The sequence below is a fragment of the Limulus polyphemus genome, unplaced genomic scaffold (assembly GCF_000517525.1).
Source record: "Limulus polyphemus unplaced genomic scaffold, Limulus_polyphemus-2.1.2 Scaffold1613, whole genome shotgun sequence".
Taxonomy (NCBI): domain Eukaryota; kingdom Metazoa; phylum Arthropoda; class Merostomata; order Xiphosura; family Limulidae; genus Limulus; species Limulus polyphemus.
The window spans coordinates 84,780-110,856 of NW_013667223.1; the positions used below are offsets into that span (position 1 = coordinate 84,780).

The window sequence follows — 26,077 nt, forward strand, 5'->3', positions numbered from 1 at the left end:
AGGGAAGCACCTGGATGGTGAAATAGCACTGTAAAATGATACTTTAAGAAATTATGTTGTAAACAAAAAATTAGTATTTAAAAGCATGTCACCACAATAAAATAAATCAAAGTAAACAAATATGGCTTCCTGAAGCTGCAGCTTACTAGATTAATTAAATGTTCACACTTAAAAAAAACTCATATTAAGTGATCTATTTTACTGAAAGAGGAAAGATATACAAATATGGATCCTAAAAAAAAACAGTAACAAAGTAACAAGAAATCTAGGTTTCAAAACTTTCATGGGCAGAACAAAACTATTGTTGCACAGTTTTGTTAATTTTTTTAAAATTCTATTCCTGTCAATGTTTGGGTATAGAAAAAATACTTTAAAAGGAAGGAATTTATGTTACAAATTATGGCCTATTACCTTCATCTTTCAGAAGAGTTACATAAAACTATTGTTGTTGAACAGTTTCGTTAACTTCTTTTAACTTCCATTCCTGTCATTATTTGAGGATAGAAAAAATTTTGAAAATCATTGTCAAAATACAACAATATATTTTTACACTAAAAATAACAAGAATATACAGAGAATGTATGACTATAATCCATCACTTGTCTGATATTCTGGGATAATGGTTCTCTTTGATTAGAAAACACAAGTAAAAAAAGATCATTTTATTTAAATCTCAAGATGAATGCATATGCTTAAAATGCAGAAGTTTCTAAATTTTAACACAATGAATTTAGATAAAAAAAACTGTCACCCTTACTTTTGAAGAATTGAAATAAATATCATCTTCTAGTACTAAATTTGTGTGTGAGTGTGTATATGTATGATTAAAACCCACCTAATCATGTATACAAATGACTGGATACTTAAAATAAAATTACATTTTGTATAATTAGAAATATTTAAAGCTTTATGCTTCAAATGACAGTTCAACAAATTATTATGGTATCCAATCAGGAGTATCATTTCAAATTTCACTGGGGAAAGAAACAACTTTTATTGTCAGTCAACAAGCAGGCTCGATGCTCTTACATTTTTTTAAAAGACTAAAATGTAAAATTGAGGTACATTTGCTCTATTTCCTATATTATGTAATAAACATTCAAATAGCTCAAACAACATATTAGCATGGAGGGGGATTCCCTCCACTCCAGCCTTTCACTACCCAAGTGGTGCCCCTGATATCCATATTGAGAGCTATAAATAATGTTTTAGAAAGTCAAATTAAATGACTTTTCATTTTCCACTTATTTCCTGTGCTCATTCATAGACACTATCTCTATATGGCTTTAAGCATAAAAGCTTTTGATTTTTCCCTTTAACCAACTATTATTTAAATTTAATACATATATATGTGTCATAAATTTCCAAAAAAGAAAACATTTAACAAGAGGAGTACAATAGGATAGAAATAAAATGGATAAACTCATAAAGTAGAAAATTTATCAATTATAAAAAGGCAGTAGAAAAAAAACAAAAAACTTTAATATTAATTAGCTTCATTGTCTTTTACACTGAACAATCTCAGACATTAGTGATCTTTATTGTTGTTTAAAATCAACCATTTAGAATAATGCAACTATTTAAAGATTCTAGCAAAGTGTTTATTCTTAGCTGAATACTGTTACCTGAAGAGTTAATTAAATAAATCAATATCCTATGTTTGTAAAATATGACCAATTCATGTGATTTCTACTAAATATAACATTCACAATACTAATAATTAAGCCTTATAAAGTTGGTACAAGAAAAAATCACAACAAAAAACACAAGAGGAGTTATTGATGCGAAACTTCAGTCACAGATTGAGAAGGAAAAGCAGAACTGGCGTGATATCTTGACGAGAACCCTTCACTGCATAAAATTCCTTGCAGATTGAGAAGGAAAAGCAGAAATGGAGTGATATCTTGACGAGAACCCTTCACTGCATAAAATTCCTTGCAGATTGAGAAGGGAAAGCAAACTGGCGTGATATCTTGACGAGAACCCTTCACTGCATAAAATTCCTTGCGACTCAGAACCTGGCCTTGCGAGGACACAAGGAGTCACTTGAGCTAGAAGATGACTCCAATATGGGAAATTTCCTTGGGTTACTGAAACTACTGGCCATTTTTGACCCTGTCATGAAAGAACATCTCACTCGTGTGGAAAGCCATCCTGGATCCACGTCTTATCTTTCACAGGGTGTCCAGAGCGAATCCATCCACATGATGGCATCCACTGTTCACCAGAGTTCACTGAGAAGCATTCATAAAGCCAAGTACTATGGTCTCGTGTTCGACACGACTCCTGACCAGGCACACTGTGAGCAGGTGTCAGAAGTAGTGAGGTAAGTGGAAGCTGATTTTGAGAGGAAAACAGTCCGTGTTAGAGAGTCCTTCCTTGGTTTTATCCAGATAAGACAGAAGGATGCTGAGAGCCTGGTTGAAGACATCTTGAAACAGCTAGAGAAGGATGAAAAGATTGTCGGCCACAGTGCTATGACAACGCTGCTGTGATGGCTGGACACAAAAGTGGTGTTCGCCAAAGAATAAGTGAGAAAAACAACCTGGCAGTGTTTGTGAATTGCAACAATCACTCACTCAACTTGGTTGGTATACATGCAACCAAGCAGGATACAATGACAGTCATGTTTTTTGGAATCATTGAAGCTCTCTACATGTTCTTCTCTCGTTCAACACAGCACTGGGAAAAACTCAAAAATGCCATGTCTGTGGTTGTTAAGTCGCAGTCCAAAACCAGGTGGAGTGCAAGGACAGAGTAAGTGAAGCCCACCAACAAGTACCTTGAGGAGATACTTCAAGTTCTCCAGGACATGATAAACAAAGTACTCATTCACATTGACCATATTCAAAAGAGGCTGCAGGATCCTAGCATGAACTTTCGCAATGCTACCCTGGATTTGAAAGCCCTCTGAGATAATTTTGATGATGAAAGAAAAGTGTTGGTCAGTGAGTCACTTAAAGAAGGTCTCTGTCAAGAATGGAATATTGAAGTTGAAAGACAGAGACTAAAGAAACGAATGGCTGATGAGAACTCAAGAGATGATGGGTTAACAGCAAAGGAGGAAATGGAAAGAGGCATGAAGGGAACAATTGACCATCTTCACAGAGAAATGGATGAAAGGTTTGCTCGTTTGCATGAAACTGACGCCAAGTTTGGGTTCCTTCTCAATGTCGAGAGACTGTGTTACAGCACCGACAGTAACGACCTAAAGAACAAGTGCGAAAATTTGGGCGAATTGTATAGCTCTGATGTTAATGGACAGCAGGTATATGAAAAAATTTTGGATTGCAGAATGTTGCTATCAAGTCGGGCCAACATGAAAATATCAAGACCTGAACAGCTTCTTGAATTTATTGTTCAGTATGGAGCTGAGAGTGTCTTCCCCAATCTTCGCACTGCTATTCAGATAATGCTAACCATCGCAGTTTCCATCGCCAGCTGCGAGAGTTTTACCTAAAACTGAGGATATTCAATAGTCATTGGCCACAATGAGTGTCTGCTTGAGGGTACATTTGTGACAGCCACAATTACGATATGAACTTTACATTTTAAATGAAGAACAAATAGTAACAATTTCCTAAATTGAAAATGTATTTCCAATAATACTTACCTCCGCTGACACTCATGGCCTTCAATTTTGTTTTGTTACAGAGCTATCAAAGAGAAAATCAGACCCCTCCTGCCACACCCACCTGTCACATCCTCTCTTTCACAATTCATTGATAGTTCTCTCTTATGTTTCATTATATATTATTTATAACTAATAGAAAGTCAAGGTTTTCATCTATCAAGTGGCGCATTGTATAATGTTGTGTTCTCAACAGATAACCATCAATGTCACTCTGAGTAGCAACATTGTTCCTGTGAGAAAGTTAACAACAAGCTTAGATGACTTTCTAATGGCTCTTGTCGCATAGTTAGAAAGCCAGGAAAATATTTAGAAGTAAGTGAATTTGTCTAGTTTTTGCATATAACTAGTCTATATTCCTTGATGTATTATTTAATTAAATAAAAATTGTTAAGTGCTTTACTATAATCACCAAAAAAAAAATCAGGCTTAACTCTCATTGACAATAGAGATCAAGAAAAAAAGAAGATTGGGTTAGTACTTTATTTCTTATTTTTCATATTTATTCTTTATTTATTATTATAAAAGTATCTAAAATTAAAAGTATGGATCTTTTTAAGTTATTTAAGACTAGAATAGGTAACATAAGTAATAATAATAATATAATTAAATTGACCGACCCTATGTCGGAAGAGTTAATGCATTAGGACATTTTCAAAGTTCACATGCGAAATCTTTTTAATCTCCAGATAATTATCAAATTTTTTGTTTAAAAAACTACATTTTATTTGTTATTTTCAGTGTATTTCTCTACAGGTTGATTTGATATGACCAACATCATAACCTCAATAAATAATTAGGAAAAAAATATACATTATACTTTTTCGTTCTAACACAAAAACACAAATCTGTAGTCAAACTAGCTTAAATCTCATATTGTTATACATTTATATATATTTATTACTTTTATTATATTGACCTTCCAATCATGCCTGGCTAACAGTACAGAAGTTACAATGATGCGGCCCACATGCACTTGTGTTACCATATCCAATAATATATAACTGACCTTTAGTCTTTACAAATTGACCTGTCTTGGCTGTGTTTTAGTGGACTAGTATTCTGTAAAATACAGTCACATTTCAACTATTATACATTATATAAGTATATACATTATTTCTATTTACAAATAAGCTCTTAGCATATTTTTATTAAAACATAGAACAGTAAATAAAGAAAAGATAACAAATGTATCTTCTAGTTATGACCTTTGTACTCATTTGCCGCTTGTCATAGGTTGTTAAGCCTTATGAATTTTCCCACATGAATGATGTAAAAAATATTTTTTGAAGTTTTATATATATATATACATTTTAATTAACCAAAAAAAATCATAAATTACTATATCGATACCATAGAATTCCACTATAATTTATCAAGTGTAGTAACTAAGCTGTATTTGGTTCTAACAAAATATGAAATTTCGAGCTCACTAAAGACTTGCCTCATTGTTTGAAATCTTGTGTGAAAAGAATGAAATTAACACAATAACACATCAAAATGGCTGAGAAAACCACTTGGGGAACATTTCTGAGCTTCTGATTGGTTATTCATGTCATATATAGAAGTAAGTGTAAATACGGGACCATTTCCAAAATTGGAAAGAGGTGGGCAGAGGGGCCACTGTGTTTGATTCAGTACAGAAGTGATATCTTAGGAAATAGAAAAGATAAGACATTCTTATTTTATATTCTAGCTTGTCAATATCGGTAGTTTGAGTACCTAATTTGTACAAAACTGTACATTTTGTATTTTGACATCACAAGCATCTAATTTGAACCAGTGCTGCATTCAACATACCATGTGACACACAAAAATCGATATTTAGCTGTGTATTTTTGATAGTTATTTTTAAATTAAGAAGTTAACTGAGGTACAGTACTAAGATTTGAATTATAATCTACAATTTGATACCAAACTTATTAACACAGATTCATAAAATAGTAGTTCAATAAAATTTTGAATGCAAGTAAACAAACAAGATGATATGGTCTTTGATGCGTGACCCGTCGAGATAGGGTTAAATAATGTTATCACTTTTTCAAGACTGACTATATCTTAGTCCCTAACACCAGCTCTTAGTGGGGAGGAAGGACGAGACAGTGTCAGTAGAGGCAAGTGTTATGGGAAATACAATTTCAATTTAGGAAAATGTTAACTTCCAAAACATACTTACCTCTGCTGACACTTATAGCTAGAATCTCACATTGAAAAGGTGGAGGGGCCGGTGAGGGCATTATCCATACAGGAAGCATCTTCATAGACCATGGGTGTGCCAATAGAAGATTGGTACCTGAGTGAGGGAACCACACTACATCCAGAACAGGTATGCTCTTCATCCTGAACTTAATTTCTGTATCAAGAATGGAATTGCACACAAGTGATCATCACTATAGACCAGCCCCAACCAGATAGCCAAGGTTTCACCAGTCAGGGTTGGAATTATGGGGGGGGTTTTGGTCTTTATATCCCACATTGGTTGCTAGGGCAATTGGACCACAACATTATATGTATATACTTTTGATTGGATCCCATCCTGTAGCCATAGAGTGACATGTTCTGAACCACCAGAATCACAATGAGAAAGCAACACCAAAGCAGACAAACCTTCTCCTCCACCTGGAGAAGCTTGAAAGGCAATACCCCAGGCTCAGAACAACAGGATTGTGTATGTCTTATTCAACTAAAAAAACAGAACTCATCCGATCTGTAATTATGAACATCCATCCTCACTCCTCAACCAAGTGGGCAAGAAGCCTTGCACTTGCTCACAGAATTATGAGGAGGATGTGGAATAACTGTGCTCAACCAAGAATCCAGGATGGGACCACTCCACATTTGAAATTATGAAGGAATAGTTGATCCCCTTCCATGAACAATGTACTGAACCGATATTGATCAAAAAGAAGGGCCATGCACACCCCAACTGGATAACCTAGCATCAAATCTGAATGGGTATTACGAGCAGGCTTCCACGTAGGCTGATGCCGCTCCTACTGATATCTGGGAAAAAAAACATCTAGGGACCCGAGTAGGAGGGTTCCCAACCTCGCCCTATTTTCTCAGAGAGTGGAAGAATTCACTATAACACTCTGGAGGAAAAGCCTCTATCCACCACTCCACCGACTGTAAATCAGGTGTGGTAATGACTCCCTAGCTCCACTAGCAGAATCTGGGAGGGAATACACACTGGAGAGTCATGAGAAACAGTGTTCTGGAAACAGAACAACAGGTGAGCCAAGTTCCCTAAATTTTTAAAAGCAAATCAACCCTGATTTATTCATTCTGATGATCAACAGGGATGGGCAAGATCCCCTTTAGCTTTACTCATGATATTCCTTGAGTGGTACTCCAGCATAATATGGTAATCCCACCTGGTGAGCCCCGAGTGGTCTTATGGAACACCTCATTTCTACAGAGCCTGTTGCAAGCAGTAATAAGTACAATAAAATAATTGTTGCTAGTGCAGAATTGGATTGATAAAAGCACACCTGCCTGAGCAACACTGACCACAAAGTTGGATCCAGTTAAAAAAAAAAGAAGGTAAAGGACCCTGGAAAGTAAAGAGACACGAGGAGTAAAAAAATACACACCCCTCCTTATAATCTAGCAGATGTGGTCAAAATGGCCACAGAGGGTAGATGAAAACCCTCAGAAGAAGAAGAAACTGCCAGATCGTGTAAATAATGTGAGAGAAAAGTATTGAGAGAGGTTCACATACCAGCCTGCACAATGTCCTCTAGAAGGGAATTAAAAAGGGACAGATAAATACATAGAAATGTGATGAATCTGATGAGACATGACTCACAGAAGTTTCCTTACCTGTAAATACAGTCCAGAATGAGCAATAGTGATAAATTTGCAAACACACCTCTTCAAAGCAATTGGGGATAAACCACAGGAAATTGAAGGATTCCAATGAATAAAAAGTCAATTTCTAGCACCTCTAAAGGAGTTAGTATGAGCCACATATCACATCAGGGCCATAACAGGACAAACGACTGTGGTCCTAGCAATGGTAGAGGTGAGAAATAGCTGGACAAATTAATTAAGAAGGCTTTATCCCCTTCCCTGACTGTCAAAGTCTTAAAAATAAAGGAACTATCTGGATATAACAAGACATAAGTTGAGTGATAAAGAATCCTGTGTATATGCAGTGCAAACCACTCCAACCTATGACATCCACAAGCCAGCAACAACAAAAAATACATTCTAAGAGAAAGGTGATACATAGTACATGAGGCTAAAGGCTTGATTGGATGTCGAGACAAAGCATGTAATTCCACCTTAATATTCCAGTTAGGTAATTGAAAAAGTCCTTTTGGGGTGAAGGGCACAAAATGATTTGAGAAGGCCACATAGCACTGGAGACTCAAATAATTTCCGATGTTTAGAATATTGAAAAGTAGTCGATAAAGCTGCCTTACATAAGCCAATAGTAGATGGAACTATACCTTTGTCAAAAAGCCAGGTAAACAAAAAAAGAGATATGTTTGGCACATTAGGGTGAAGTGGGCTCAATTTCCTCGTGAGACACCATTGGCAATAAATGTGCCATTTCCATTGATAAATGGCCATTGTGGGTCTATGGAGAGATTGAGAAAAATACAAGGCAACTTTAGAAGTTAAGCCCTGATGCTGTGTGAAGGACTGCATAACATCCACGAATGAAGAATGTGGTACAGGAACACCTATTATAGTGTTGTTCTGATCCAACCACCACTTCTAAATAAGGAGACTGGATGACCCAGTGTGTTGCAGTTCATAATCAACTGATCGCACAGTGACCACTGATGGGATCACATGTTTGCTCATCTCAAAGGAGTTAGAGATTCAAGGGGTGTACAGATCCCCGAAGAAAGAGAACTATCCGAGCAGAAGTAGACGTAAGAGTCTGACTGTATGTTCCATAGCATGGAGCCGGATGGGAGTTGGCTGAGCCCAACTTATATACATGTTAAAAATGACATCCAGATGAAAAATGTGTTGAGTCTGCATGAGAATGGATTTCTCGGCTCTGATAAGCAAGCCAGTCTTGGTGGCTTCTGAAAGGAGAATCTTGGTGTGTCATTCCACCAAATGATGAGATAGTGCCAAAAGTAACCAGTCATCCATATAATGGTGTATGCACAGGACCAAAGAATGAAGGTGATGAGAAAAGAGTGTACAACTCTGCAGAAGACATATGGTGCAGATGCTAGGTCAAAGGGCAGAGCCCTGAACTGCCAAACCTGATGGGATGACTGCTGTGGAAATGTGGAGATAGGCAGCGGCAACATCGAACTTAGTCATTCACAGACCTGGTGAAAAATACCAAAAAAGGTTAAGAAAGGAGTCCATTGTGAACCTGGGAGGATCTAAAAATTGGTTGAGACAAGAAAGATCAATGATCAGACACCAATCTCCTGACTTCTTGGACACAACAAATAAAGAGGAATAAAATCCCGGAATAATGGGATTGATTCTCCCTACCACCCCTTGACCAACAACTCTCTGATGGCCCTGTGTATCTGTTGGAAGTGGAAATTCCACATGTTGCGAGGATAATGGAAGTGGAGACGTGAACTATATGACCAACCACGATGACAGAACCTGGAGTACCCATAAATCTGTGATGAAGGAATTCCAGATGTCCAGAAAATGATGTAACCACATTCCCATAGACCCCACTGGCATATGGTAGTCACCAATGCCACTGGTAAAGGTCTTACCAAGGTAAAAGTCAGCAAAGGACCCAATTCATCATAAAATTGATGTGGGGATCACTGAAAAGCTTCTGACAAAATTTGTTGTGAGGGTCAGATGATTCCTAGAAACTTGTGGTCTGTTCAAAGTGATCACAGGCTCCATTCAGGAACACCACATTTCTAAAAGTGGATCAAGTCTTTGGGAATCTAAATATACATCCTCCTTGTGGTGGTAAGCCAATGTATGCTGTTCCGACAAACATGAGGGACAATGCATAACTATCTCTTTGCGTAACTGAGTGATAAAACTCCCTTCATGAACAGCAATATCAGGAAAACTAAGTATTTACCCTCAGGCCTTTCCATCATCAAGGAAGGAGTACACTCAAAAGCAACTGGGGAAAGCCTCAGAATCTCACAAACCCAACTGACTAATTAATGAAAAGAAGCAGGAGGTGGATGATCTAAATTTGCCTAATGAGAAGCCAACCTAGTAAATAAAGGCACCAGGAAAAGCTAGTCTAAATGCTCTTCAGAATGTCCTGTATCATTGGTAAAAGCAGCCTCAGAACCCCCTGAGAGGCACCCCAGACCAAATATATGTTTCCATCTCACAATGAATGAGATCATGGACAGCTTCAACTGAGAGTTACCCTCTGACTATTGAGAGATGCTAGATAAAAGAGGTGGAATAGGGAAGATCTGATTAGCCTCTATGCTGAAAACAGTAACCAAGGAATTCATGCCTGAAAACAGTGTGTTGAAACAAAAGGATTTTTTCTTTATTCTTTTAGATTTATTACAATATTATTGAATGGAAATCAACTAGCTGACGTGAAAATCGCACCCAAGGATGCTAACTATCACAGCACTTCTTTAGAGAAACCCATGTCTAAACGCTTTGTCAAGAAAAAGTGGTAACATTATCTGAATGAGGTGCTTATATACAGTACCAGGATAGAGGGTGCACTGACATAGGTGGAGAGTATCACAAAACAAATATTGCTAAGGCCAACTGAGTGGGGTATAAAAGACTGGAGCATGCAAGAAAAAATCAGACCAATGCTTAAATGGGCAAGGAAGAAACCCTGTAGGTTGAGTAATAGCTATGAGTGTCAGCAGAGGTGAGTATGTTTTGGAAAATTTATTTCTGTGAATATACATTTTTCTAGACACAAGTATTATAGAACAGGTTGTTATGGGCTATTACAGGTTCTTCGAACTATTATACAGGTTTTAATTTTAAGAAATTAAGAGTAAAAGTAATGAAAAATGTACAATAATGTCAAACACTATCAGCCATATCCAGTGTTAATGAGGCCTTTCACTCAATACAAGAGGTTCATCAAGCCAGATAGGATATAACAAACACAGTAGCCAACAAAATGCTATTTATATTATTAAATTGTAATGTCAAGCTTCTGAAAAACAGGTTTTAAAGGTTTTCTCGGACGCCTTCAACTGGTTGATGGCATCTACTGCAAACTCTTTGGCTACTCTAATCGAACAGTGAGCTTTAACCATCACACTTGTAATGCATCCATAGCTCCAAAGTAAGGAGCAAAATTTTGTGGTGACAGGATGCAAACCATGGACCTGTGTACTCACATTCTGGCATACTAGCCATTTTGCCATATTCAGCCTACTAGGATTAAATTTAAGGTGATCTTTATACATTTTTATCTATTCTGGTATGTTCAAAATTGTTTTCTTATCTTCCTCTTTCCATATTGTACATGTGTGACTCATGACCCAGTTGTACGAAATTCACTGGGAGAAAACGAAGCACAAAAAAGGAACTTTCAGTGCATGCATTCAACAACAACATCTGAGACAAGAACTGTTTTTCCTAACTGTATCTTAAATGTTGGTCCTACAAGAAAACTAAGTTAATGTAAGCAAGAGCAATTTAGTGAATTTCAAGTGTTTTTCACCCAGAAAAATCAAAATCTTTAAGAGGATACATGCAAATTAACAATCTTTTTGAACATTTTTCCAAATACAAACAGTTATCTATCTACTCTTAAGTCTTATCAGGAGTATGTTTTGATTTTTTGTATTTTTTATTCCAGTCAATTTGATTAATTCATACTGTAACCCTTTATCATTTTTCACAACTGTTTTGATGATTATCCTTGCTACTTTTGAATCTCCTGAACCAATCCTTCATAATTTTAGTTTGTTTTTGTGGAACAACCAAACTTTAATTACACTGGCCTGCAATGGTTTTACTGTCTTGAAATTGTTACATGTTCTACAGTAATTCCTGAATGCTGAATTCAAAAATTATATCCATTTTTCTTCATCATTGTACAGATTTTTCACAAAACGTCATAACGCAATACATGAAAGACCACAATACATAGTTTCAAGACTAAAAGATGTATATTTCATTTAATAAATCAGGATGAATGAGGATGTATATTTGTTTGACATAAATGTTCTCCCATTTTCTTCAGTTTGTGTGTATTTTTGTTAACAAACAATAAAAAATGTTCATTGTGGTAAACAAAATAATATTTTGATCTTTGTAAGTTTTTTTCTTCCCGATTTGTAAAAAATTCTTACGTAATAGAAAAAAAAAATTAATGTTATTTTAAAAATCTGTGTATGAAGATTAAATTTGCAGGCCAGTGTTATCTTTCATCCACAATACATTTGTTTTCAAATCAGTTTGATTTACACACACAAAAAAATAATAATAATTGTATTATAGTAAACAATACTCTCAGAGTACAGAGTATTATAAATTAACTAACAGTGTATCAGCTTGCACAAAAATCTTAAGCTAAGACCAATCAAAATTTATTACTTTCCACCACACATGCATAACATACCTTCAGTATCTTCACTTTCTCACTATGCATCAATTAACAATTTTCTCACAACTGTACAAGTGGCTAGTAAATCTTGTGTATTTTTATACAAAATATAATTGTTTGTTCATTGATAAAATGTTACAGCTTCAAATGTACTTTATCAAACAAATTGAACAAAAAATATTTCTATATTTGTCCTACATTTTTAAGAACCAATTTTGAATACTGTGTTTTCAACAGATAATTACATTAAACCCTGAGAATAATTTCACTCTTAATACTAATAAATATCTTGCTTGTCTACATTTGGTACTTACAATATATTACAGTTTTATTGATGTACTTGTTTGAACACTTAAATTTGTGAAAGCAATACCCCATATTTAAATAATGTTCTACTGATGATTAATGTTGACTTGGTTCTTTAGGATTATTCAGTAAAACATATGATGGAAAGTGAAGTCCATGTTTAGTGCAACCAACATTCACAACTAACCCCAACTTCACAAAATAACTTACACCTAACAGAATTTCACTTGATAAATCTTTCTAGATCTATTTCTTTGTTGAAACACAAATTGAATATGTACAGCACTGAACGTCTTGACTTGAACGTTAAAAAAAGAACCATCACTGAACATAAACACAAATGTATGAAACACCTTTGTGCCTTCCAGTTTTTGTGTTACACAAACTCTGGAGAATCTAGTGTCTTAAAGTTCAATATAGCACACCTTCCTGCTTTTATAGCTGATTGTACAAGTGCAATAGGTTATGTGCATCTTTGATAGATTCTTCAATCTGAGTCAGATGCACTTCACCTTGGTGTATGGCAAGGAACACCCATGCTAGATTTATGTCCTTCAGTTCCTCTTTCAGGAGATCCAAAAGCATTAATTGTGGCATCAATCCACTAATGGACTCCTCTACAGTATGACTGTATACCAGAAAATGACTTAACTCCCATATGATGCCCAGAATGTAATCATTCAATGAATGGACAAAGTCTTATCTACTGGTATGGTAATTTGTTTACATAGAAATGCATTGTGGGCCTAAGCAATAATTTATCATTAAATCATACTCCTACAATCCAGCAAACTATCACCCCTTGGAGATTTTAAAATTTATTAATCATATTAGTAATCTATGGTCCATTGGAACACTGAACTTCCTACTATACAATCAGTGCTGAAAGTTCTTTCTTTGTTGTACAGTATCTGCATTCAGGAGCTATGAGCATATTTGATTACATGTTCTTTTCAATACTTCAACTGCAATAACACTACTGTTTCCACAAAACACTGGTGTCGGTGTCTAACAGGAATCCACAATCCTAGTCATGGATATGCCAAAATAGGGGTTTCTTACTAAAGCTCCATGGACATAGAATGAACTGGAGATTGGCGAGTGTCCCCCTCAATTTTTCACAACAGAGGATCACCCCCTCTAATTTTTAGTTTCATCACAGCTAATTTATTGTCACATTTTCTTCAATTCATAAAGAGAGAATAAGTATGTATTTTCTTATAACAAAGCCATATCGGGCTATCTGCTGTGTCCACTGAGGGGAATCAAACCCCTGAATTTAGCATTGTAAATCCAAAGACTTACTGCTGTCCTACTGAGGGACAAAGAGAATAAGTAACAGGGAAAGAAAGGGAGTTGATTAAAAGTTATTATTGAAGTTACACAGTGTATAGTGAGTGGCAAAGGAGGAGGTATGCATAGTGAGTGTTGCCAAGGGCAAGCCAAGTTCCTTTTTTCTTTGTTTACATTAATATAATTACAATTAGAATTTCAATTTTGACAAACTTACTCAAGCATGAGTGCACAAGCTGTATTTCACAGATATACAACATCTACATAATAGTTTGTGTCATGTTTTTGTTTCTGAAACATTCTATACAGCTACCTATTGTTCTATTGGAAACATTACGAGTTGTCTGGCATGCTAAATATATCATTGGATAAATAAAATTGAGCATCTTTAATGAGCTTGATTATTTTTAATGATTTTACTGTAACTGTTACTTCATATTCTATCCTTCTGTCAATGTTGTAATAAATAAATTGTAATGTATCTTTGACAATTAACGTGTTCTTCATTATATGTTATTAAGTTAACAGCAGAAGTGATTATTAGTAACACAGTGATATCTACTATAAAGAGAAAGTTTTAAATTAGTCATAATGATGAAGCTAAGAGTATAATGGTGTTATTTAAAAAACAAAATTACCCTCCTCCTTTTAACTGTATGAAAAATAGGTTGCCTAGCTGTTGCACTTTACTTACCCATAGTGATTTGTGGCTATCTTAAGCTACCAGAGAAATAATTTTTTCTCAGTGATTAGTGAAATTAAAAAAAGAATCACTAATTACTAATATTAAAATCACCTGTTACGTGTGTGAGGAAATATATATATAAATATATACATAAACATATATTATACTTTGAAATACTAGTAGTCATAACTTAGTTATTGAAAACAAGCAACAGAAAAATATAATATAAAACTAAAAGAAGAATTAACCTTCTTACCTGAGCAGATGCCTTTAACTTGGCTTTTGTTAGAGAAAATATATCTGAAAAGTTTATAAAAATTGTGATACGTAAATATTAAAAGTAAAAATGAACAATTACAAACTTCATGATGAGTAAACTGGAATGTATGGCAATGCCTGTTGTAAAAAAACGTGTACAGAATGACATTTCGAAAGTCTTCCTTCTGTACATTCTAAAGACGGAAGATTTCAAGATGTCATCCTCTACACTTGTGTTTTTTTTTACAACAGGCAGTTGCCATCCATTCCAGTTGACTCACCATGAATACTCTGCCTAAACAATCAACCAAAGAATACAAACTTAATTTTTATAGAATTGAAGGCTCCTTACAATTCACTAAACAAACGTATAACAATTACACGTTATTTTTGTAAGTACAATATTCTTACACTGTTTTCTATGATTATTAGATGAAAAAAGTCAGAGATTAAGAATTAAGATCCTGTTACAACTTCATAATGACCTATAACTAGATTACTGTCTTTTGAGAGATGCTCTAGCTGAAAGTAAGAATCAAAGTTATACATAGGTGAGGATTCAGCACACATTTCACTTAAAAATGTATATTTGAATGAAAAAAAAATAACATCTGTAATCATGTGCTAGAAATCTCATAATGTAAGTTGAAGAAAATGCACATATATATATATATATTAGTAAAATTATATATATCTGATATGACTAACTAACTATTCACGCACAGACCAACCGTTTTGTGCTTGTTATGGTTTTCATGCTATAACTTTTAAATTAGCAAGCTTATATTCACAAAATTTCCCATACACTGTATTATCAGTAAATATTACAAGGCTTTCATACAGAAAATTTCATATTTTTCTATTAAGTTTTAAGATTTCTTAAGTAATGTTTTTCTATTGCCTTTTTTTTTTTCGCATGTTGACTAGCCAACATGCAAAAATAATTTTGATTTTAAGATTAAAAATACTTTTATGTGTCAGAAAATTTTCAAATTTCACATGCAAAATCTTTATAACCTCCAGATAATTAACAAATCCAGATACAGTTGATAGGTCAGTGTATATGTCACCCCCCCCCTTCTCTCTATACATAATATAGAGGTTAATAAGAATACAAGGAACTGCTAATAAATTACAGTAGCATGAAAAATAAAGTTTGTTCTATATTTTTATATCTATTAAAACTGACAAGGTAATCCTCATTATATTCATAGCATTCACTTGTGTGTAGTACATGTAAAAAACAGTATGTAACACTTTTCATAATTTCTAATATGTTGATTTCCCTTTTGGTGACCCACACCTATAGCTTTCTGTAAAGTACAGTATGTAAAGACTCAATGCAACAGTTTAATATCTTACTTTAAGTTAATAATTTTTTATGGATATTTGGGCAAACTTAGATAAGGGCTGTCTGTCGTACCCATCCCTAATTATGAACTGATAAGACTAAAGGCAGCTAGTGGACTATTGTAATCAAATAGAGATTTGACCATCACTTTTATAATGTACTATAGACCCCAAATTGTGAAGCACAATTTCACAACAACAGAAAGCAATCCTTTTATTCAGAGTCTAGTATGCTAATCACTAGGTCATGCCTAGCCCAAGTCAGGAAGCCCATTAGATCTACCATCAATGAAAGTTAAGGCACTTTCATTACACATTTTATCTGTGAAGTACCATATGTATTTAACTTTGTGCCTACTTTTATAGTGATCTGGTTTAATTTCACAGCAGGCCCATCCTTAAAACATTATCAAAAATTCATACCATTTAACTATCTCTAGCAGGAGGAAGTTAATCTCACATTCTAATTTGTAACAGATTTAACTAGAAATGGAGTAAGTGAAAACTTGAAAATAAAAGTAATTTTGGTACAATTGAAATATTATTTACATGAAAATGTTTTGTGTGTGTTCATTTTTTTTTATGTTTACAGCATTGTTACGAGAGTAAAAACACTTATTTCTGGGCTATTATATTTTCAGCATTTTGATATAATTTAAAACAAATTAGTTGTAAAGTTTCAAAATTGCTATCCTAAACTTATAAAATAAACCTCAAATAATATGGAAAATCTACAAACTACTTTTTTTCAGACTGTGTAATTGTAAAAAAACATAAGCCCACCATTTCTATAACATTAATCAAGCTCCAACAACCCTGTTTTTTAATCTGAGTTTCTCTACATCAACTAAATACCTCATAACAAAGAATTCTATCTACATTTTCATATAAATATATTTGAGTTACTATGTTTCTGATGCTAAGAATATTTATTAATTGTTTTGCTCCTTCACACTTGGAATAACAAACTTATTTAAATTTCTGAGATCTATATGCACTAGCCATCCATAGTTTTCAAATGTGACCAGAGGAAAGGCAGCTAGTCAACACCACCCACCAATAATTCTTGGGTTACCTTTGTCATACCATATAGTGGTATTTGAACATCATTCTTGAAACACAGCGATGGCTCCAAATGTTGGTGTTAAATTTTCTGGTGGGCTGGTAAGAGGGAACTTAAAAATCCACAGACTGGCATGTTTACCACTGGGCTTTAACTAGTTGTTTAAAGTATATGCCTTGGTATTTTTTAAAACTTAAAGAATTCAATTCTTATAAAAAGTATGAATCACAGATAAATTTATAAAAAAAATGTCATAAAAAAAAAATATATATATATATATATATACATTTATATAAATAGAATTATTTAGTATCATAAGCGACAAGTCTGAACCTTCAAATGAAAATGTTCGAGTACAATATTTTGGCTTTAAAACCACTAAATAACTTAGTAAAAAGCTGAAACATATTAAGTAACTATAGAGATGTTACACAGTTCAGAATTTATTTTTGCTTTTTTGAAGTACACGAGAAAAGCTTTATAAAAATATACACAAATCTGCAACATGTCTCAAGTTTGGAGCAAGTGAATGGTTCCAATATTTCAAGGGGAGATTCTTGAAATGACAGCAATTCTATTATTACTTGAGCAACATATATCAATCTGAATAAAAATGCAAACAAGTTTATTATAGCTTAAGACTGAATAAATTAAATTCTAGCATACAATATACAAGAGTTAGAAAAGCAACCTAGAACTCAGATAAGAATCAGAAACATATGATTTTCTTACAAAAGTATTTTCAATGTTTAGAATATTAAAAAAAACAACACATTCTAAGGCTAATTCATTAAACTGCTAAAGTCTGAAAAACAGCCTCTTCCTGGATCTAGACAAGAGAATAGCCTTGTTTTTCTGACATTTTATAGCTGTTGACAGGCATGCGGTTGTTGTTTATGTTTCTTGGCTGCTTTAACAGCCTGAAACAGGAAACATACACAGAGAAATATATATAAACTAATGGGTTTTTTTTTATTAACAGCTACACTATCAAATAACATTGAAAAAAATTATCAGACCATCTCCACCTTTTGCTTCTTATCATGCTTTCAAGTTAGCCATAAAATGTGTCCTCAAATATTTTATACTTTTCTTATCACTAGTTAGAAGCTAATTAACAGAATGCATTACTATGCACTTTTATTTTGGAAAAGCATTTTAAAGTAAAAACAATAAAATATTTAAACAATAATAACATGAGGAAATAGACTATACTGATGCTAAGAAAATGTACAAAAAATAATTTAAAACACAACTTAAGAGTCCTTATGAAAAAATAAAATATAAAAGTTATAGGTTATATCAATTAACTAGAATCATTTAAACTGGTTAAAAAAAGATTCCACATAACCTTAAGAAACTGGTTATTGTGTGTATAGTTAGTATAAAAATAGAGTATACAATATCTAAAAATTAAATAACTTTTATCTTTTAGTTATGTTATTCATTATAAAAGCTTAGCATGAATTTGCTGTCTGGAATAACTTAGATGAATGAAAAATCTGAAACTCAATTGTTTCTAAATTTCAGCAAGAATCTAGACAAGCATTCACTCTTGTATATTACTTTTACAGGATATAAACAATAATAATTTGTTTTATAATGTTATAAATTAAAATGACCAAAATTAAGCTGAACACATTAATGTGTAATCATTTCACTGCAGATCCATGGTTACATATTAATTCCACTGTATAAGACATTATGATTTGCTAACTATCAATAATTTTTGAAAATTAAAGCTTCTCTAATCCATAGAGTTCAGTATGAGAACTTACAAATAGCTTTAACCACTGATCTGAATATCAAGCCACATTAAACACCCACTTCATTACCTCTCAGAATCTAGAAAACAGTAAGAACAAGGAATATAATATTGGATAAAATTCACTTAGCAAGACTTCACAAAGATTAATTAGCTAAAACTTTTTAGCATTGGCAAATCATCATATAATAGTTTTACTATAACATAAATAATTCAAGGATAAACAAAAACATACTTAATTCACAACATTACTTGAACTTCCTTGTAAATAAAGACCCAGTTTTAAAATAGTTTACTTTCTAAAAAACTCGGAATCTTATACTTCATTATTATATTCAGGATCATTGTCTTCATCACTATCTTTCTCCTCATCTTCCTCTTCTTCACCTTCCTCCTCTTCATCAAACTATAAAAATAATTAGAAAAAAGAAAATAATGAACTATTAGTATTCCAAAAGAAAAGGAATTTTTCAGAAGCAATGTATTTTATACTCCGGAGTACCATCCCTTAAAATAAAAATATATGATTGAAATTTTAGGTTTCTAAATCAAAACACTTCTAATGATATAAATCCAAAGCTAAGAAGTTTGAAATCAGTAACATAAAAAAAGGTGATCATCAGTAGTAAACTGGTTAACTTAGTTATCTTGCACACTGTACATCATAACTTCTTTGTGTGTTATTAAACATGTAAAGTACAGAGAAAGTAATTAGTTCTATTTAGCTTTGACAATAGTACCAGTAATGTATTCCACAAGAGCACTAAAATTTTCAATAAATGTTATTCCCAAGAAAGTGTTTTGTGTAAAAAGTACTGACTGCTCACCAGTAGTGCACAATTAAAACCATGTATATGTCTGAGGGAACACTAGACTCATTTAAAAAAACATTTTAGAAATATGCAACATGCCATCCAATCTGGTGAGAGGAAAGCAAAATCAATGTATGTTGGTGGTAGAATAATTTCATTCCTAAAATGCTTATTAGAAGCTTTTGTTGCTTGTCCTACACCACCTGCTTACAAAATGTTTCCAAGTATTTGAAAACTTAGATTTAAGAAAGTTTTTTCAAACCCTCAAGCATGGAAAAAGAGAAGATATTCTGCTTGGAAAAATAACAGAAGATTTCTATGCAACATACCTCTTCATCCTGTAATGCTTCCCCAGTAAAATATAGAACAGCTTTAGGAATAATTCTTTCTTTTATAAAATGCCCAATTTCAAAATCTGCTGCCAATAAAACTTGAGTATCTTCATCCTATTAAGTAAATAATCACCAATGCCTTGAATTCATTTTCCTTAACATAAAAAGCAGGAATGAAACTATTAGATATGTTAACTTAAATTTCACATTACAATCAAACTTATCTTTAAACATTAATTTTTTTTGCCTTGCAAGCAAATACTTTATTTTGTTCTAATACAAAATATTAGGGAAAATGATCCTCATAATTCTTCAGTTAGTATCAAAATTTTACAGTTATCAGTAACAAATTTTGCACATGTATAAATGTAGAACAGAAATCTCTATCCAACTAGAGGCACTGTAAATAATAATAACCTAAACAGATTAGACTTCTTCTAAATCTACTCTACAATTTTAGATAAATTGAAGCAGTTTCTTCAACGAAACGTGCACTTCATGCATCATCTTCAAGATGTCAACATTTCGTGTTCCTATTAAGTGGTGTGTTCTATCGTTGGACTGCAAAGTCCAAATGATAAAAGCTATCAAGTCTGAAATTCTTCTTGGTGATGCCTGTAGAAAATTCAACATGTAGCCCAGTACATTGTCTACAATTTTGATGAAAATGTATGAACACAACAAAGTCGAATCCAACTGCAAATGTTTCCACTTCTCAGCAGTGGACGATATTGAGCAAGCATTGTTAAAAGTTCAATGAATATTTCAATCAGCAGGCCAATTATCCAAGCAAAAACCAGAGAACTGGAACAAAAATTGAAGCATTCCGACTTCAAAGCCAGCAATGGTTGACTGGAAAGATTCAAGTCTCAACATGGCATCATCTTTAAATCACTGTGTGGTGAGGTTACGGCTGTCAGCAATGATGTTTGATGACTGGATGTCAATGCCATTATACCAGTGATAATTGAAGGTTATAACCCAAGATATATATTTAACGCTGATGAAACTGGGTTATTTTTTCATTCTGTGCCTGATAGGACTAACATTCAAGAATGAAGTCTGTTCAAGAGGAAAGAAAAACAAAGAAAGAATCACTATGATGACACTACTTATCATAGAGAAATCAAAGAAGCTGCAGTGTTTCAAGAATTATCAGGCAAGCATTAAAGTGTGACAGATTTATTCAGAGATTGGATACATAAAGGAAATAAGAAGTTCAAACATTAGAAAAAAAAGTCCTCATGCTCATCAACAATTGCCTATCTTACCCAGCCATATAAAACCTGAAGTCAATAAAAGTTGTGTTTCTCCTGCCCAATACAACATCAAAACAGCAGCCGATGGACCAGGGCATGATCAGAAATTTCAAGAGCTTTTACCTGAAATGGGTCGTACAGAAAATGCTGGTGTTTCTCAATTCTGGAGAAACTCTCTCAATAATCAAAGATGCAACTAATGTGCTACATCTCTCGTCACAGAGAGTTACAAAGTCGACTATTGCTAACTGCTTCCCTATAGCATCATTTGCCAATGCGCAAGTTACTGGTAGTCTCGGCGTGGAACGAGAGATCGATGCCAGTGCCAATAATAATAATTCTTGTGAAACTTTGGTGGAGATCCTCGATGAAGTCAGCTGTCTCTGGAATAGCCTGTCTCGATGCCTCAAGTTACCCGAGATGTCATTTTCGGACTTTGTGGGTTCAGACAATGAAACTGAAGTTTGCAAGTTACCATCTGATGATGACACTGTTGCTTCCATACAGGAACAACAATATGACAAACAAGATGAAGATGATACTGAAAACATTGCTCCATTATTCCTCATCATTGCAAAAGAAGTGCCTTCAACGTCATAAGTCATGGATTGCCTAGTAAAGCTATACAGTTACCTCAAGTCTCATGAAATTGTTCAAACAACTATTTTTAATTCTACTGTTGCAGATTGAAGACATTATGTTTTCTACTCATTTTCAGGTCGCCATCAAACCAAGATTATGGACTTTTTTTTAAGTAAGATTTTGCCTTTTCAAGTACAGTGACATAATACTGTTTCGACATATTGATGATGTAAGTTATCCTCTTTAATTGGAAATAGAAAAGATGGAAAGCTTAATTTTAGCATATGTGATGTGTGAAAAAAACAACAACTTTGCATTGTAATTATGGAAGCCATATTTATCTTTCACGAAAGCACTCCTAGTGGCCAATCAGTTATAACTAACTTCTGTTATTATGAATTATTTTGCTGGGTCTCTTGGTTTTTGTTATAACAAGGTTCAACCATAGTTAGAAATTGTGATTTTCAACATGAATAGCACCTTATGTGCTGCATGGGCCAAACACCCAAGTCAGAGATTCTAGAGTTCTGGTACAATTACCCCTGACATTGAAGTATTTATAAGGAGAGCAATCAATCAGCAACACTTACTGCCACAACCTAAATCATGTAGTCAGTGCGACCTTTTCCACAACAGGTAAATACTAAGAAATGTATATCATCAGGGGTGTCTTCTTTGTATACCAAGACAAAATGTACAGAAATACACAATATTCTACATACATCGGAAAAGTAACTTAGGGTATCCCTATAGCTGGGCAATTAATAAAATTTGTTAATCAGTTATTCACATGTCAGACTAACCTTCCTATTTTCAACTTGTTTTGGTTTTGTTTGAAGGCATTTTCTAACTACACTTCATTTGATATGATAGAAATCTTCAGGTACAATAACTTAGGATTATTTTTTTAATGCTAAACTATTATATACATCAAAATGAATGATAAGTAATGTTGTATGAAACCTGTATCAAGCTGAAAATATGACTAACACTGCTCTTTAACTTTCTCTTTGCAAATTTTCACAAAAAACTATTCAACTCAAACTAAAGGAACAAATTATTGTTTAAAAATGATTGTTCTTAAATTTCATGTGATAAAACTGATAGTTTCTTAAAGTGAATGGCAGACACTAAATTCAGGGAAAATACATCCTACCAAAGGACCATCTGAGAATTTACCGAGTCAGTTAGCATGAATGGTGAATTTCAAGATCGAAAAAAACTACTTATTTTCATTTTACAGCTTTCATATTTCATTTGCATAATTTGTGCAACCTCCTAAATGAGTATCAAACATTTTTTTTTTTGGTCACATTGTATATTTTATCTGTACATTTCTTTATGCCTCCAATATCCTTGATTTCAGTGTCATTTAAACACAACATTTAAATATCATGAAAAGAATTGTTTAAAAACATGAAATAACTTGAGTAACAGTTTTTTTCCTTTTCAGTATTGATCATGAAGTTACAAAATTACTTATATTCACAATTTAAATCTTTAATCTTTTATTAGAAATGTTTTCAGTTTTGATTTTATTTTGCCATAATCCTTCTGGGCAATAAAACAATAAATCATGACATAAGCCATTATGCTGTTTCTGGCAAACCAAAACACGTGAAGGTCTTAGTTATATCTTGGAAAACAATAATCGTGGAGAGAAATTAATATTATGGCTTAGCAATATTTAAAATGCAAGTAATTTGTGCCAAACACAGAATATCAAGGAGTAAAAGGAAAAATTGTCAAAGAAATGTAAATTACCCTTTTTACATTCTAGAATGACTGCAAGTTGTAAAAGGAAATCACAAATGTTTATTCTAAATAGTTTAAATCTCATAACAGTAGACATCTATTTACATTTATTAGTTTTTGTTTTATTCACCTTTGAACCATCTCTGACTAATAACACTGCCACACAAGTTGTATATCACATGGCACACATGCAGTTCACGTTACCATATCTAATAGCATACAACCAGCCTTTACAAAGTACAAATATCTTAGTCTTAGCACATCAGTATTTTGTAAAATATAATCCCATTTCAGTTATCATATATTACATATGTATATATATATATTATTACTATCTACAAATAAATCCTTCAATTTCAGTTATTTTTCTTAAAACATAGAACAGTAAATAAAAAACATGTATAAAACAATGCTACAAAGTTTTTTTTTTTGTATAGACGTGTTGTACTTGCTAAGCCTCATCAAATTTCGCACACGGAGGATGTAAAAAAAAATTGTATACTCATTTACAATAACCATATCACCGTCACCACCACTCTTCAAACTCTGCAACTAAAATGACAACTTTACCTGCATAAATACTTTAGGAAGAATTACACAGTTCAAAATGACTGCTTTCGATTTATATTAAACATGTAATTCAGAGAATTGGGCATGGGTAAGCAAGTATTTCCAAAAGAGGAAGAGGTGGGAGGAGACACTGTGGTGTATTCACTCAATATAATATCTTGGCAAATAAAAAATGTAAGATGTTCTTATTTTATATCTTGTCATTATCAGTAATCTGAGTTTCTAATTTGTAAGAAATTATAGACATTGTATTGTGGGCATCATAGAATAGTGGTTTAATAAAAAATTTAAATGTAAGTCTACAAACATGACGACATATGGAAAGAGTTAAGCTATTTTTTTTTTAACATTTCCTTTTGAATTAAGAAATTAAGTCTTATATAATATCAAAATTTGATTTATTAACCTCTACCAATATGGGTCAAAGGCCATCATTTTATGAATGTATGTCAATAAGTTTGGTAATAAATTGTAGATTATAATTCAAATTTTAGTATTATACAGTAGTTAATTTCTCAATTTAAATTAAATATAAAAAAACACACCTAAATATCGATTTTTGTGTGTCACATGGTATGTTGAATGCAGCATTGATTCATATTTGATATTTGTCAAAGTCTATAGTTTCTTATGAATTAGACACTCAAATTACCAATATTGACAAGCTAGAATGTAAAATAAGAACCTCCTACCTTTTCTATTTTCTGAGACATTAATATATTTATTGAATTAACCAAGGTGGTCCTGCCCACCTCTTCAATTTTTGAAAATACATGCTTACGTACACCTACTTCACCCAATGATGTGTATAGCCAATCAAAAGCTCAGAATGTCCCCCTAGTGGTTTTCTCAGCCTTTTCATGATAGATTCCAAGTGGTAAGGTAAGATATAAGTGAGCTCAAAATTTCATATTCTTTTAGACCCAAATACAGCTTAGTTACTAAGCTCAATAAATTAGTGAAATTCTATGGTATTGATATAGTAATTTATGATTTTTGGTTCCTTCAAAATGTATATATAAAACCTAAAAAAAATTATTTTGTTTCACATCCTCCACATGCAAAATTTGATAAGGCTTAGCAACCTATACCAAGCAGCTAACAAATACAAATTTCGTAGCTAGAAGAGATAATTGTTTGCTATACTTCTTTATTTATTGTTCTATGTTTTAAGAAAAATAAGTTTAAAGAACTTATTTGTAAATAGTAATAATGTATATACATATATAATGTATTATAACTGAAATGTGACTATTTTACAAAATACTAGTCTACTAAAACACAGTCAAGACAGGTCACTTTGTAAATGCCAGTTATATATTCTTGGATATGGTCACAAGTGCACACACATTGCATCATTGCAACTTCTGTAATGTTACCCAGGCATGGCTGAAAGGTCAGTATAATAAAAATAATAAATATGTATATAGATGTATAATGTTATGAAATTTAAGCTATTTTGACTAAACATTTGTGTTTTTTCTGTTATAATTTGTAGAAATTCTAGAACAAAAAAGCACAATTTATATTTATTTCCTAATTTTTTTATGGTGGTTACAAGGTCAGTCAAATGATCAAATCCATACAGAGATACAGTTGTGAAAATAGTAGATTAAATATCAAGTTTTTTTTTAAATAAAGCCACTCATTGAACATGAACTACCCAGCATGATTTTTAAAGGAACTCTGTATTATGATAAAAAAATAAATTAAGCCAAAATATTTATTAGTACAAAATGTATTTGTGTTTGCTATCAAGATATACACAATATACATAATGTATAGAGAGAAGGGGGGGTGACGTATACACTGACCTATCAACTGTATCTGAACACTCATTGAACATGAACTACCCATCATGATTTTTAAAGGAACTCTGTATTATGATAAAAAAATAAATTAAGCCA

At 33.0% G+C, this 26,077-nt stretch overlaps 1 protein-coding gene and 1 long non-coding RNA gene across 3 annotated transcripts in view; both read right to left on the bottom strand.

The window, feature by feature from the left end:
* LOC106464295 (tyrosyl-DNA phosphodiesterase 1-like) overlaps positions 1 to 26,077 on the bottom strand; it is a 99,561-nt gene that overhangs the window by 57,364 nt on the left and 16,120 nt on the right. For both annotated transcript variants that reach the window (XR_002611713.1, XM_013924423.2), the window contains exon 3: positions 14,681 to 14,724. Coding sequence is in view for 1 of the 2 variants with exons in the window: in XM_013924423.2 (XP_013779877.1) it covers positions 14,681 to 14,724 (44 nt within the window). In the remaining variant the exon portion in view is untranslated. The remainder of the gene's footprint in view (positions 1 to 14,680; positions 14,725 to 26,077) is intronic.
* On the bottom strand, positions 17,517 to 23,655 carry LOC111086988. The gene is made up of 2 exons (XR_002611714.1): positions 20,002 to 23,655; positions 17,517 to 19,266 (listed from the first exon to the last, which is right to left on the bottom strand). It is a non-coding gene; the product is annotated as an uncharacterized LOC111086988 (long non-coding RNA).